At 39.7% G+C, this 14218-nt stretch overlaps 1 protein-coding gene across 1 annotated transcript; it reads left to right on the top strand.

The window, feature by feature from the left end:
• The first annotated feature begins 1891 nt into the window (after positions 1 to 1891).
• Positions 1892 to 3984, top strand: LOC121801582 (60S ribosomal protein L18-2-like). Its single transcript, XM_042201102.1, has 5 exons — positions 1892 to 2028; positions 2114 to 2203; positions 2276 to 2404; positions 2900 to 3082; positions 3697 to 3984. The coding sequence occupies exons 1-5, from the start codon at positions 2026 to 2028 to the stop codon at positions 3853 to 3855; spliced, it is 564 nt and encodes a 187-aa protein (XP_042057036.1). The 5' UTR covers positions 1892 to 2025; the 3' UTR covers positions 3856 to 3984.
• Positions 3985 to 14218: the final 10234 nt, after the last annotated feature.

Genomic DNA, 14218 nt, shown 5'->3' with positions numbered 1-14218 from the left:
AGTTGTCCCGCCAGATACACAATGCCGGCATGATGGGCTTGAAATTGGGCAGACGTCATGCGGGAAGTGTCCGCCATCGTGGCGGTGAAGTACATGGACATTAAGGAGGAGGGCGGCCCTTGGGAGTTCGCCTGGCTTAATTCGCCTCAGCCCCTCCTCCCTCTAGCCGCCTTCGCCGTCTTGGTCCCTTGCGGCCGACGGCTCCCACGAGAGGACCCCCCTGCATCGTCCGCCGTGCCCTCAACCTCCTGCAAGGCAACCTCTTGTGCGGCGCTGCCTGAACCGCCCCCACTAGACGAGTATTGGCCGCCCGCCGTGTGCTTCGTGCGCTTCGAGGTCGAGCTCGAGCTGGACCGGACACCGCCGGCCCACCTTTCCTCGTCTTTGACGGCCTCCCAAACATCGCCATGTCTGAATTCTTTGCCGGTGTCGTCGAAATAGACTCGCAAAGCCGATCTAAGAATGTCGGCTCCCGTGGCTCCGCTTTGGTAATGAGCCGCTTCGTTCTTGTAGATGCCTCAGAATTTTTTGACCTCTTTGTCGACTCTGTCAAAGTGAGCGGGGAGCATCTTCAATGTGCGGCGCGCGGGACCCCTTCGGCTTAATCTCGTTGTAGGCCTCGGTGACCTTTTCCCAGAAGCACTTCCGGGTTTGTTGATTCCCAACGATGAGATCGTACGAGACGCTGGTCCAGGGGTGGTACATAGTCATCGTGTCATTGCGGGTGTACGGATGCCGGCCTACATCATCCTCCTCCTCCTCGGCGTCGAATGCCCTGGAGCTTCCACCGCCTCGTCCTCCTTCCAGAGTGGGTTCATCCGGATAATCCTCCCGAATTTGGGATAATCCCTGCGAATACCTCGGGGCAGAGGGACGAGCGTATGCATCAACATCAAAATGGGGTGGTTGGTACCCTGCCGGCGTCGACGAGCCCTGGGTGCCCGGCGTCGACGAACCGGAACTGGAACCACCCAGGACATTGTACATGCCCCCCAGTCGTCAAACGCGTTGATGTCAAACCCGCCGGAGCAGCCCTCGTTTCCGTAGCCGAACATTTTGTGATGAAAAGTGGAGAGGTTAGATGAAAATTGGAGATGAAATAGAGATGATTTGGGAAGAATAGATGTGTGTTTGTGTGTGTAATGAGGTTGAAATAGGAGTATTTATAGAGTAAAAAAATAAAAAATAAAAAATAAAATAAAAATAAAAAATAAAAAACGGTCGAAAAAAGATAATATTACCGTTTTCGTTTTTTTAATTTTTTATTAAATTCAAATTTTTTTAAAAAAATGATTTATTGCGTCAGCGTGACGAAGCCCACTCGCGGGCCGGCGAGTGGGCGTCAAGCGTGGCACCAGCTCGCGCCACGTGGCGAGACAGCCCGCGAGACGTCTCGGTGGGACGGGCGTCTCGGCGAGACCGGGATGAGACGGGGCGCTGCAACACGTCTCGCCGCCATCTCGTCTCGGATAAAGTCCATCAATAAATTCAGAAAATGAGGTATACCAAGTCACAATGATGGACTATTTTCACAAATTTGTGATGATGATGTTAGAATTGCTAAGGCACTGTTCAGATTTCTGTCCTTCAATAAATTGTTAATGGATCCATAATTTCTTAATTTAGAGTATAAAAGATAGGGAAACATTTGAATTATTATTTAGAATAAAATGCTTAAAATTATAAATTACATCTCAAATAATAAAATTTTTAGAGTTTAATACTTATTTTAAAACAAATTAAAATTTAATAGTACTACAATTAACGAATAGCAATAATCGAATCACAGATCGGCTTACACTTGGACCCACAAACAAGTACCACCCCATCAAAATCAAACTACTCTTTTAAATTTTCACATCAAAAGGTTTGGGCCGTCTAACAAATCTATCAAAAATGGGCCTATGAAATTTTAAATTGTGGTTCGATTAAATCCTGAATAAATGCTTCTATAAACCCTAGTTTTTTTGCCTCCTCCACAATTTATCCCCATTTCCAACCGGTGTTGCGGAACTAGCTCCAGCCATGGTGTGACGTCGATCTCCGTTTCAATTTCATTTACGTGATTACGCCTTGCCATTTTTCTCTAACTGTTCGATTATGTTATGTCTAGGGTATTGATTTGGAAGCCGGAGGCAAGAACAAGAAGACCAAGCGCACCGCGCCTAAATCCAATGACATTTACCTCAAACTTCTCGTCAAGGTTTCTCCCTCTCCTTCTCACCAGAGATTTTATTTTAAGATCGATCTGATTGGTAAATTTGGGATGTGATAGTTGTACCGGTTTCTTGTGAGGAGGACCGCCAGCCGTTTCAATGCGGTGATTTTGAAGCGTTTGATCATGAGCAGGGTCAACAAAGCCCCGCTTTCACTCTCTCGGCTCGCACAGCACATGAAGACCAAGGTAATCGCCTTTTTATTATGTTTATGTCACGGACTAGCCTTTTAAGTTTTGCTATTTTATTACTTGTGTTGGTGTTTTTTAATTTGGTTTAATATTTACTACAATTAGGAAAAAATAAATCTTTGAGAATCAGTGGGAAAAATGGAAGGGATATGTAATACTGCAAAGGAAGTAGCTCTGTAAAATATTACTCCAAATTATAAGCTGAAAATGATTCGCTGCCCAATAGTGGGAAACAGTGTAATGGTGACATTACCAAGTAGTGGTATTTGGAAGTCAATTTATTTATCTATCGGCACTAGGTTTCATTATTCGATATGTATATGGGGTGTGGCATTATGTATTAGTGCTATTCGTTATTTATATTTGGTTTTTGTAGTGTGATCATATTAAAGATTTCAAGTGTTTATTTTATTGATTATTCACACTTTTATTCCTTTATTTATTTAACAAATAACAAATGGTGATTGATTTTTATATTTTTGACTTCGGTAGGAAGGGAAGATTGCTGTTGTTGTAGGGCCTGTGACCGATGATATTCGGGTGCATGACATTCCTGCCATCAAGGTTACCGCACTGAGGTTTACCGAAAGAGCCAGGGCTAGGATTGAGAAGGCTGGAGGAGAATGCTTGACCTTTGACCAGCTCGCTCTTAGGGCTCCTCTTGGGCAAAATACGGTAATTTATTCTTCTCTTTTGACTCTTATGAATTGATGGCATACCAATGTTACATGTTGAAAACAGTGTAGCAAGTTAACTCATGTACTGTTTTTCATTAAGTTGAGAAACTGATGAATCAAAACTTTAATGTTGCTATCTTGTTGTCTTCTTTTTAATCTAGTTTTGTATGCATAATTGAATTAACAACTTATAATTGTTTGAAAGCTATAATGAGTTCTGCATGCATTTTGGATTAATGTTTTTGACATTGCATACCTTGTCTCTGAAATGTTAAACAATGTACTGCTATTAACATCGCATTAACTTCTCGCTTCTCAGTTTCTAGACAAACTACTTTCTAGAAATCTTGTTCCACTGTATCTTTAACACTCAGATTAAAAGAATCTCTGTTATGGGAGAGCAACAAGATTTTTGAGATGAACACCAACTAGGAAAAGATACTCCAATGATGGAACAGAATCCTATGTTGTACCATAGATATCTAGAGTTTCTTTTAGCAGTAAAAACCAGTTTTTGTGTTCTTTGTATATTCATCCCTATCTATAACTTTGATATTCATGATCTTCATATCAACTCTGTAATATCAGCTAAAGTATGCTGCTGACTTACAGGTACTCCTGAGAGGTTCTCCTAAAGCACGTGAAGCTGTGAAGCACTTTGGTCCCGCTCCTGGTGTTCCCCACAGCCACACTAAGCCTTATGTGCGAGCTAAGGGAAGAAAGTTTGAAAGGGCAAGAGGAAAAAGAAACAGCAGGGGTTTCAGAGTTTGAGATAATTATTCATGTTGGCAAAACCAAAAACGGGATTTTGGCCTTCTCTCTTGAGTTCTGTTTTTTTGTTTCAATGTATTGTGGATTCAATTATCATCGATTTTACTCTATTTTCTCGGAACATCTAAATTTATTACCTTAAATTAGAGCAAGAAACTCTGCCTCAAAACTTACCCTGCCCAAAGCAGGAGGATGCCAAACAAGTAGCATGAATTTGTCTGCCCTATGATAAAAACAAGTGAAACTTGTATCAGCCTATTTTATTGAAAATAATTACAACTACAAATTTAGGTCATATATCCGCGTCTTTCAAAACACAACAAATTTAGGACGTATATCCGCATCTTACAACCTTTTGCTGTAGACAAGGGCGGCGCGGCAGGATGGCGAGGAAAGGCGTGAGCCATGTTTGCGGCAAGGAAGGGGTGGTGGGGTATGGGTCGCGGCACTGACCGTGGCGGTCTATTGCACGGCTTTGAGAGCCGCGGCCGTGGTTCCTGATTTCTTATTTTTTATTTTTTTTAAATCGTTATCTATAAAATATATTTTCTCAAATCATTTTTTTTCATTCCATTCCATTCTATTTCTTTTTGTCCAATTAATTTTGTTCCAGTCCAATTAAAATATACCAACAATTGATAAAATAATGTGATTTGTGGCAGTGGCGTGACCACTATTGAGCTTGACAAGTTTTTGTGGTGGTGCCTTGGGCAGAATTGTGGCTGTATCACTCTATTGTGGACACTCTAAGAACAGTATGGTTGAAAATCTTTTAACAAAGTAGAGAAAAAAAGCATAATTTTTGAACGGAGTATAGCAATTGTGAAGAAATAAGAAGTAGCAATAAATGAAATGATAAACAATAAACCTGGAAAATACTCTTAAAAATAAATTAAAATTCATGTAATAGTAATCAAATGCAAAATCTAAACTATGATCTGGACAGTTGAAAAATGTCAACAGATAACAAAATAATAGCAACAAAAAATGTTAACATATTGTCAACAGTTAATGTTGTGTTGACACTGTATTGACATTGTGTCACTGTGTTGACATCAAAATCTTGAAATTTTACACTGTATTGACATTGTGTTGAAATTGTGTTGATACTGTATTGAGGAGTTTGAAGTTTGTACAATATATAGTTTGCATTTTATCACTAAGATGCCGTTTGGTAGCTATGTTACGTCTAGATAAGAGGAGTAATCTGGCTTTATTTGTGCATTTGGTAGCTATGCTAACCATCTATGTAGCCCGTGTTCGGTATCCGGCCCACACAAAGTCCACTGAAAAGCTTATGTTTCAATCACATTTGTAACTACCCATTTACCTATGTTACATATCTAATAGACCTAGTAAACTTTAGTAAAACACATTTTTACCCGTCCATTTTTAGTTAAAACAATTTACATAACATATCACAAATTTTAAAATAAAATATTTTAAAATATTATATAAAGTTGTGTGACGTGTTTTTTACCATGCCTTAAAAAAGATAATATAATATTAAATTGTAATATATATAAAAATTATTTATATTATACTACCTCCATTTTTAAAAAATAGTGAGGTTTGAAACTGCACGGATTTTAATGCCCAATTTGGTAAAGTAAGAGAGAAAGAGAAAAAAAAATTGGTAAAGTAAGAGAGATGAAGAGAAAAAAGTAATGGAATTAATGTTAGTGGATCATGGGGTCCACTTTAAGATGTTAGTTGTAGTGGTATAAGTGGTAAATAAATTGATGTATAAGGGTGTAAAGATTTCCTAAAATAGAAAGTTTGAAAGTTGTTATTTTTAAAGAACAGACTAAAATGGAAATAGTTGCTATTTTAAAAAAACGGAGGGAATACTATAATATTTTTAATTATATTTTCGACCCCACGAGTTCAGCTTTTTGGATTTGTCATTGGAGAGAATGTACCATAGAAGAGAGCAATTATTCTTCAAGGATAGTTTAGTCATTAACTTAAATTAATGAGGATAATTTTGACAATTATAATTTTATCCCTATTTGTAACTTGTTGTACCAAACACTTAAATAAGACAACTCATAAGGTCATCCGCAACGCTGTCTCTTAACCGTCTCATCTCTTCACTATTCATGGGCCCCACTGTACTTTTCATCTCATCTCTTAACTAAGAAATAACAGCTGCAACCATTCATCTCTTAACCATCTCATTCCTTAACTGTTCATTCAATTTCATTTTTTATTTTTATTTCCAACATATTCAATTAATAAAAACACACTTCATTAAATAAAATAAAATTACAACTTAAAATTCTAAAAAAATAAAAAACCACATTAATAAAATCCTAAAAAAAATTAAAAATAAATCATTTAAAAATCTTCCACTCACTCTCTCTAAATTCAAAATCTCAAATCTCAAAGAAGCAGAAGAAAGAGTTTTCTAATGGCGATCATGTGCGTCTACTGATAGCCAAATTTAGCCCAAGTGTGCTCCATTAGAACCTCCTGGAGTTGCTGCAGTACATTTCTGCCGCGTCGTGTGACATGGACGGCCAACGGCGTTGAACCCTTCTTGGAAGAACTCTTCCCGGGCTGCCAATGTATTTGCGATGTGCATAAATAGTCGTTTCCGCATGCGGAAACGGCGACGGAAGTAGGTCTCTCCCCATACCAGGTTGTCACAAAAGTAGTCGCGTACTAACCTTGCGGCGGCTTCCTCCCGATTACGATGGATGTAAGTCCGGGATCGCCTTTGAGGCGCCGCGGCTTCCTTCTCCTCCCGACGTCGATCTTTTGCTAGCGATTCTTCCATTATTCGACGTATTTGCTCAAATGGATCCATGAATGGATTAAATTTGGGAGAAGAATAATGTTTTGAGATGAAGAATGTAGAGTGTTTGAGAGTGTTTGAGTGCGAATAGAGAGTTTTTTTTTGGTGGATTAATTTGTGAGAATGATTTGATATTTATAGAAGTGATTGAGGGCTTAAAAAAATTAAAAAAATAAAAAATTTGTATAAACGACTAGTATAATTTTGGGATTTTTTATTTTTTGATTTTTTTCTGAATTTAAAAAAAACAATAAAAAATAGATTTTCAACGGAAATAAACGAGGCCCACTCGCGGGCGGGCGAGTGGGCGTCACGGACGAACCGCAGCTCGCCACGTCGCCAATGTGCGTGGCGAGACAGCTCGCCAAGTGTCTTTCCTGATGAGTTACAGGACGGGATGGGGACGAGCTGGGGAAGAGACGGAGCCCGCAACGCTGTCTCGCTGCCGTCTCGTCTCTCCGAGACGAGATAGGGACCGCAATGAGACGCGTTGCGGATACCCTAAGAGCATCCACAATGGTGGCGGAAGAGCCGGCGTCCGTCCGCGCCGCTGGCACGGTGGTGTCTCGCCGCCGCTGCGCTCGCGCCGCGCCAGCGAGCAGGACATGTGGCGTTGGGCGATTGGGCAACGACATAGCCGTTGCCTTTAAATGTTTTTTATTTAAAATCAATTTTTAATTAAAAAACCGATAAAAAAAAATCACTTCCCAAAAAAAATATATCCATTTATTACCGTTTTTTACACCTTTTTATTTATTTTTTATTTTTTCCCCCAAAAATACACACTTTCATCTATAAATACCCTCACTTTCACACCCAAAAATTCACATCAAACTACACAATTCTCATCTTCATTCTCCAATATCCATTCTCATCTTCATTCTCCCATATCCATTTTCATCTTCATTCTCTCATACCCTACAACATAACAATGTACGGCCAAGGCGATGACCACCCTCTCTCTCACGGTTGGAACCCCGAATGGTTTGGGGGACAACCGTTTCCTAGTCCGGAAACGGAATATTCGGCCCCTCCTCAAACCCAAGATTCGGCCGTTCCGGGTGGCTACCGGCCATACCCTATCGACGACCAAGATGCCTCCCAAGGGCGATACGGGTGGACACCGGAGCCTAGGCCGACCACCCCCACCCAAACTCCGCCGGCTCCTACTCGTAGCGGTGTCCGGACACCGTACACTCCGGCGGAGATGGATAAATTGTTCAAGGCGTACTTCGAAATCTCCGAAGATGCGGCGGTTGGCACGAACCAATCCGGCGATCACTTTTGGTGGAGCGTCTCTCGCCGGTACAATGCAAACCGGCCGCCAGAAACGATTGAGCGCAACGAGAGTATGGTGCGCAACTGCATCGGCCGAGCCAACGAAGAAATTGGCAAGTTCAATGGCTATTTCCTCCAGGAGACGCGGAATGCCGGGAGCAGCCGGAGCGAGGTCAACATCATCACTGCCACGCTGAGCACCTACCAATCCATGAACGGCAAGTCGTTCAAGTACCTCAACGTTTGGCAGGAAATGCGGTTCCACCCGAAGTATATGGGAGGCGTAACATCCTCCTCTAGTTACTCCTCCAAACGGTCAAGGTCGGTATCCCTATCCGACGCCGGCTCCGAAGAAGTGGCTAGCCAACTCGCCGGAGCTAACTTGGGTAGCCCCAGCACCGAACCAAGCGGTTCCCGACGCCGACCGCAAGGAAGGAAGAAGGCGGCGGCCGACCGCCGTCGCGCCGCGACTCCATCTGCCCCTGCTCCCGAACCCGCTCCCTATGTGCCACCTCCACCCCCGAACAACTCGCTGTGGATGCTCTTACACCAACTCAATATGACCGATAGGTCAACTATGACCCCCACGCAACTTCAAACGCACGAGAGTATGATATTGGGTCTCCAAAAACAATTGGGGTTAGTGCCGCTGGATGAGTAGTCTTCCTCGGGTAATATTAGCCAATAATTATGTAATTTTTAATTTTTAGAAGTTTAATTATGTAATTTTTAATTTTTAGTATTTTAATTATGTAATTTTAAATTTTAGGATTTTAATTATGTCTTTTTTATTTTATTTGTAATTTGTAATATTTATTGTGGTTTTTAATGAATTTTAGTATTATGGAAATGTTTTTGTTTAATTGAATTTTAAATTAATTGTGCTCGTCCTTGCGGAAGAGCACATCTGTGGGTGTTGTGCTCTTGCCAGAGAGCAGGCAGAAAAAGTGGGGTCGGGCCCACAACCGTGCCGCTGGCAAGAGCACGGTTGTGGATGCTCTAATTATCTTAAGCTATCAAACACTCAATCAGGGACGGAGCCACCTTATAAGAAGGTGGGGCAAATGCCCCTCCTCAAATATGTTTACATGTACTAATTTATGGTCCAATTTTGTAAAATTATTAAAATTTTCTTGTATTTGCCCCTTCTCAAATTCTAAAATTTTCATCACATATAACTTTGCCCCCTTTCATTTATAATCCTGGCTCCGTCCCTGCACTCAATCAAGATAAATTAATTAATCGAGACTATGATAACCATCACAAATTGTATCATGTCTAGTCGAAACATGACATAGCTATCAAATGATGCCTAAGTAAATAAGTTGGATTTTGTAAATAATAACTCTTGCAGTCAGAAATGAGTTAAAATAACTTCTCAATGTAACGAATTTTCATTTTAATCAGTATCCATATTTTTCTAGTTCTGAATTCGTCCTTTGGAAAAATTCAATCGAATTTCATTTCCCAATGGATATTTAAATCATCATTGAAATGGTCACTTAAAATATGAAAATAATACTCTTTCTGTCTCAACTAATTTGAGTCATAATTTTTAGGCACATGGATTAATAAATTGTGTTAAAAAATAAAAGAGATGAATAAAGTTGGAAATATAAAGAGAGAGTAAAGTATATGATGGAATAAAGTAAGAATAATTGCATGTTTTGTTTATTATCGAATAAGGAAATGAGTCAACTTAGTTGAGATATTCCAAAAAAGAATACGACTCAACTTAGATGGGACGGAATGAGTAACAAAATATGAAAGATATCATTAAATAGGGTGGCAAACAGAAATCTTACAAAATGTAGCTATATATAATCTTTAATTTCATAAATGGTTACCAAAATAAGGTATTAATATCAAATTGGTTACCAAAAAGTGCATAAATCTACACCCTTAACAGTGACAAAATATAAATACTAAGGCCATCCGCAACGCTGTCTCTTATTCGTTTCTTAACCATCTCATCCATTAACTATTCATTCAATTTCATTTTTTATTTTTATTTCCAACAAATTCAATTAATAAAAACTCACTTCATTAAATAAAATAAAATTACAACTTAAAATTCAAAAAATAAAAAAAAATACATAATTAAAATCCTAAAAAATATTAAAAATACATAATTTAATTTCTTCCGCGCACTCTATTGGTTGCCAAAATTTGCCCAAATGTGCTCCATTAGATCATCTTGGAGTTGGGCGTGGGCGGTAGAATCACGTGTCCTTGCCCGAATAGACAACCGATCTTGCAGAAGTTTATCAGACACATTCTCCTCGTGCTTTCCCCAATGTGCAGATATTCGTCGAACACATCCGCCGTTTGTCCAGTAGCAAGCTGACAGATTGCTGCAGTACATTTCTGCAGCGTCGTGTGACTGGGACTGCCAACGACGTCAAACCCTTCTTGGAAGAACTCTTCTCGGGCTGCCAACGTATTTGCAATGTGCATAAATTGCCGTTTCCGCATGCGTAAACGGCGACGGAAGTAGGTCTCTTCCCATACCGGGTTCTAACAGAAGTAGTCGCGTACCAACCTTGCGGCGGCTTCCTCCCGGTTACGATGGATGTAAGTCCCGGATTGCCTTTGGGGCGGGGCGGCTTCCTCTGCCTCCTTACGTCGATCTTCTTCTAGCGATTCTTCCATTATTCGACGCATTTGCTCAAATGGATCCATGAATGGATTAAATTTGGGAGAAGAATAATGTTTTGAGATGAAGAATGTAGAGTGTTTGAGTGAGAATAGAGAGTTTTTTTGTGGATTAATTTATGGGAATGATTTGATATTTATAGAAGTGATTGAGGGCTTTAAAAAAATTTTAAAAAAATAAAAAAATTGTAAAAAACGGCTATAAACGACTAGTATAATTTTGAGATTTTTTTTATCTTTCAATTTTTTTGCTGAATTGTTTTAAAAAAAAATTAAAAAAATACATTTTCAACGGAAATATACGACGCCCACTCGCGGGCCGGCGAGTGGGCGTCACAGACTAACCGCAGCTCGCCACGTCGCCAACGCGCGTGGCGAGACAGCTCGCCGAGCGTCTCTCTGAGACGAGTTACGGGACGAGCTGGGGACGAGACGGAGCACGCAACGCTGTCTCGCTGCCGTCTCGTCTCTCCGAGACGAGATAGGGACCGCAACGAGACGCGTTGCGGATGCCCTAAGGGCTCTTTCGGTGATGACTAATTGGCCAGAATTAGGGTCAAATCAGTGCATTAATGACGGTTCGGTGTTCAAGAACTGAACAAGCCTGGCAATTGAAAAAGTCACCGGTCTGCACTGTGCTTTTTTACTTTTGTGTGAAATAATTCACGCTTCCAACTTGATATTAGAAATCTCGTCTGCAACAGTGATGAAGAAATGGTGACGAGATTACCAAAGTACACATCATAATTTTGGTTTCCCCCCAAGTCCGCATTTCAACCTTTATTTTCGGATGTGCATTTGGGTGTGCATTCTCTCTCTACCCTGCACTGCACATAGTAGTTGACCAAACGGAGTCCAAGACTGTAACACCCCCTACCCGATCGGCGAACGGTCGAATAGGAAATGTCACAATTACGGTACCATAAATTATGGTCAATTAAAAACCAAACTTAATTCATTAACCTATAAGCAAAAGTTCCAACACTATTTACAAACACAACGGAAGCTATTGCAAATGTTCAAATACTATACATGCCACATCTAACAGAAATGGACACAAACGCCGCAAGCAGTGATCAGTGACCCACCGTAGATGCAGTGCTGGCTAGGAAACGAAAGAAATATCCAAAGAAATCCCCGATCCAATTAACCTGTAGCACACTCAACACTTCAGCCACAATTCTCTAACAACAATAATCATACAACTTAAATTTTTTAAATTCTTATTATTTTATTTACCAATCATTACCGCATATATCATATTATTATTGTCTTATTAATTTCTAACATATATTGGGCAGCATCTCCTCTATAACCAACACATACCCAGAACCCAACAATAGGCAATATCAAACCCAGAATTTATCAACAGTCATCAGCATTCATATGAAGCATCTAATATTCCAAATGATATCCATACATTAACATAGACAAATCACATACGTCATCATACGTATCAACATCCCCGTACCAATAGTCAAATCTTCGTCCTCGACTTCAAATTTCCAAACTATGTCATCAGAGGGGTATAATAATACAAAACTTCACATATGTCATAAACTACATCTGCAAGTCTCAGATTTTCAATATTTATGACAAAACTCAACATAACTATGTAACAAAATCCATTTTCACGTTTAAGATATTATCATATCAAATTTTAACAGATGTTTCACATAATCTCATATTATAACTCATATGTTGACATACACATTGTCACATATATCATCACGAATATTTCGATCGACATTATCACATAATTTCACACATGGCCCCTTAATGTGCTTAGTGACATACTAGGGTACGCGGACCAGATCAGAATCAGGATCAGAATCAGATACAGACGCGGATTTTGTCCTCGAGAGGACTCCGCACAAACCACCCAATTAGGGTGCAGACAGATAATCAGACCATCCATTTCGGATGCAGACATATAATCCCGGGAACAGACCACCCATAGGGTGTAGATCAGACAGATCAGATAACAGATGATCCTCGCTTCGGTTATCCAGAAGACGAGAGATCACAGATAATGCAGCGCTGCTGTCCTATGGCATGCCAATTGTACCCACAGAACACACTCAAGCACGGGGCATAAGCACATACAAGTATACTTTATCATCAACGATTTCCAACATAACAAATCCATACAGACAGATCAGACGTCATCACAGATCGATCAGACATATTTCACATGTAAATCTTATTTGTATACATCTCACCATCTTTACAGTCACAATCATATTCTTCCATTTTCATACTTCATTACCAAATCATTCAATAATTCATCATATTCTCATGGTTTACTTCATAAGTCTTTTATCACATAATTACCCATAATCTACTAAAATAATAATACATCAACACAGACAGACAAATCAGACCTCATCACAGATAGATAGATCAGACATCATCACATTTAATCACATTTATTTCCATCTCCTCAACGTATACTCTTTTCACATATTTCATTATCAAATCAATCAACAATCCATCATATTCTCATATTTTACTTCATGAATATTTTATCACATAATTAATCATAAATTATTTAGACAATAAGTCACGTAATAATCACGGAAAAACACGTAAGAGAATTAGGCCATTTAAGTGTTGAGCATGCTACCTGGATGACATTGTTTCCAAACCTTTCCATTCGACATTTCTTCTTTCGCCGATCCTTTTTCCTTTCATTTGCTAAGAGTGTCCACTATGGGTAGGACGCGGCTATAGCCGCGTCTGGGGGCGGTGGGAGGGTGGTAGGCGGGCGGCTATAGTGGGGAAGGTGGGCGGACAACATTTGGGGGCTATTGGGGCGGAGGACGCGGGATAGCCGCGTTCGGGGCGAGGACGCGGCTGGGGAAAATGTAGAATTTTGTATTTGGAATTTAGGGGCTATTGGAGGTGTCCACTATAGTGGCGGAAATAGAATTTTGGGGCTGTGGACAACAAAATTGGGGCTATGGACAAAAACTGGGGCGGGGCTATTGGGCGTGTCTGGAAGAGAAAATTTTCTTGTATATCAATGAGGGAGAGAGCCGAGAGTTTTCAAGTACAAGGAAGAGGAATAATATTATTTGTAGTTTATATAAGTCTAAAATTCATTATTAAATTTTATGGAAGATAAGGTGTATAAGTGTCACCATTCTAATTAATTGACCAAGTCTAGAATTTTCTTCATATTTCCTCCACTTGAAGGACGTGTAATACCAATTACATGGCTGAAATAATTAATCATTTCCCTTTTTACAAGATTTGGTGTATTTTTATGTGAAATGACCATTTTGCCCTCCTGTCGCGTTTCCTATACGAGCACCTATTTAATTCTAATTTCTTGCTCAATCTTACTCACATTATACTTATTTTGATCTCTAGATTCCATATAAATTATCTTCCAATGGAAATTCCTAATATTTCTCGGCAAATTCGCCGAAAAACCCTAATAGGTGACTTTTCTAAAAAACGTACTAAAACTCATTAAAACTCAATTCTTTGCTCACGTATCCTTTCTAACACTTATTTAAGACTTATATTTCGGTATCCCATGATTTATTGAATTATCAGAATTTATTTTGTTATTTATTTCAATTTATTCACCAAAAACCCTAATTTCGGTGATTTACAGCACCT

Source organism: Salvia splendens, chromosome 4 (assembly GCF_004379255.2).
Source record: "Salvia splendens isolate huo1 chromosome 4, SspV2, whole genome shotgun sequence".
Classification (NCBI taxonomy): Eukaryota; Viridiplantae; Streptophyta; class Magnoliopsida; order Lamiales; family Lamiaceae; genus Salvia; species Salvia splendens.
Note: the sequence above shows the minus strand (reverse complement) of the source record. Positions and strands in the feature narration are given on the sequence as shown.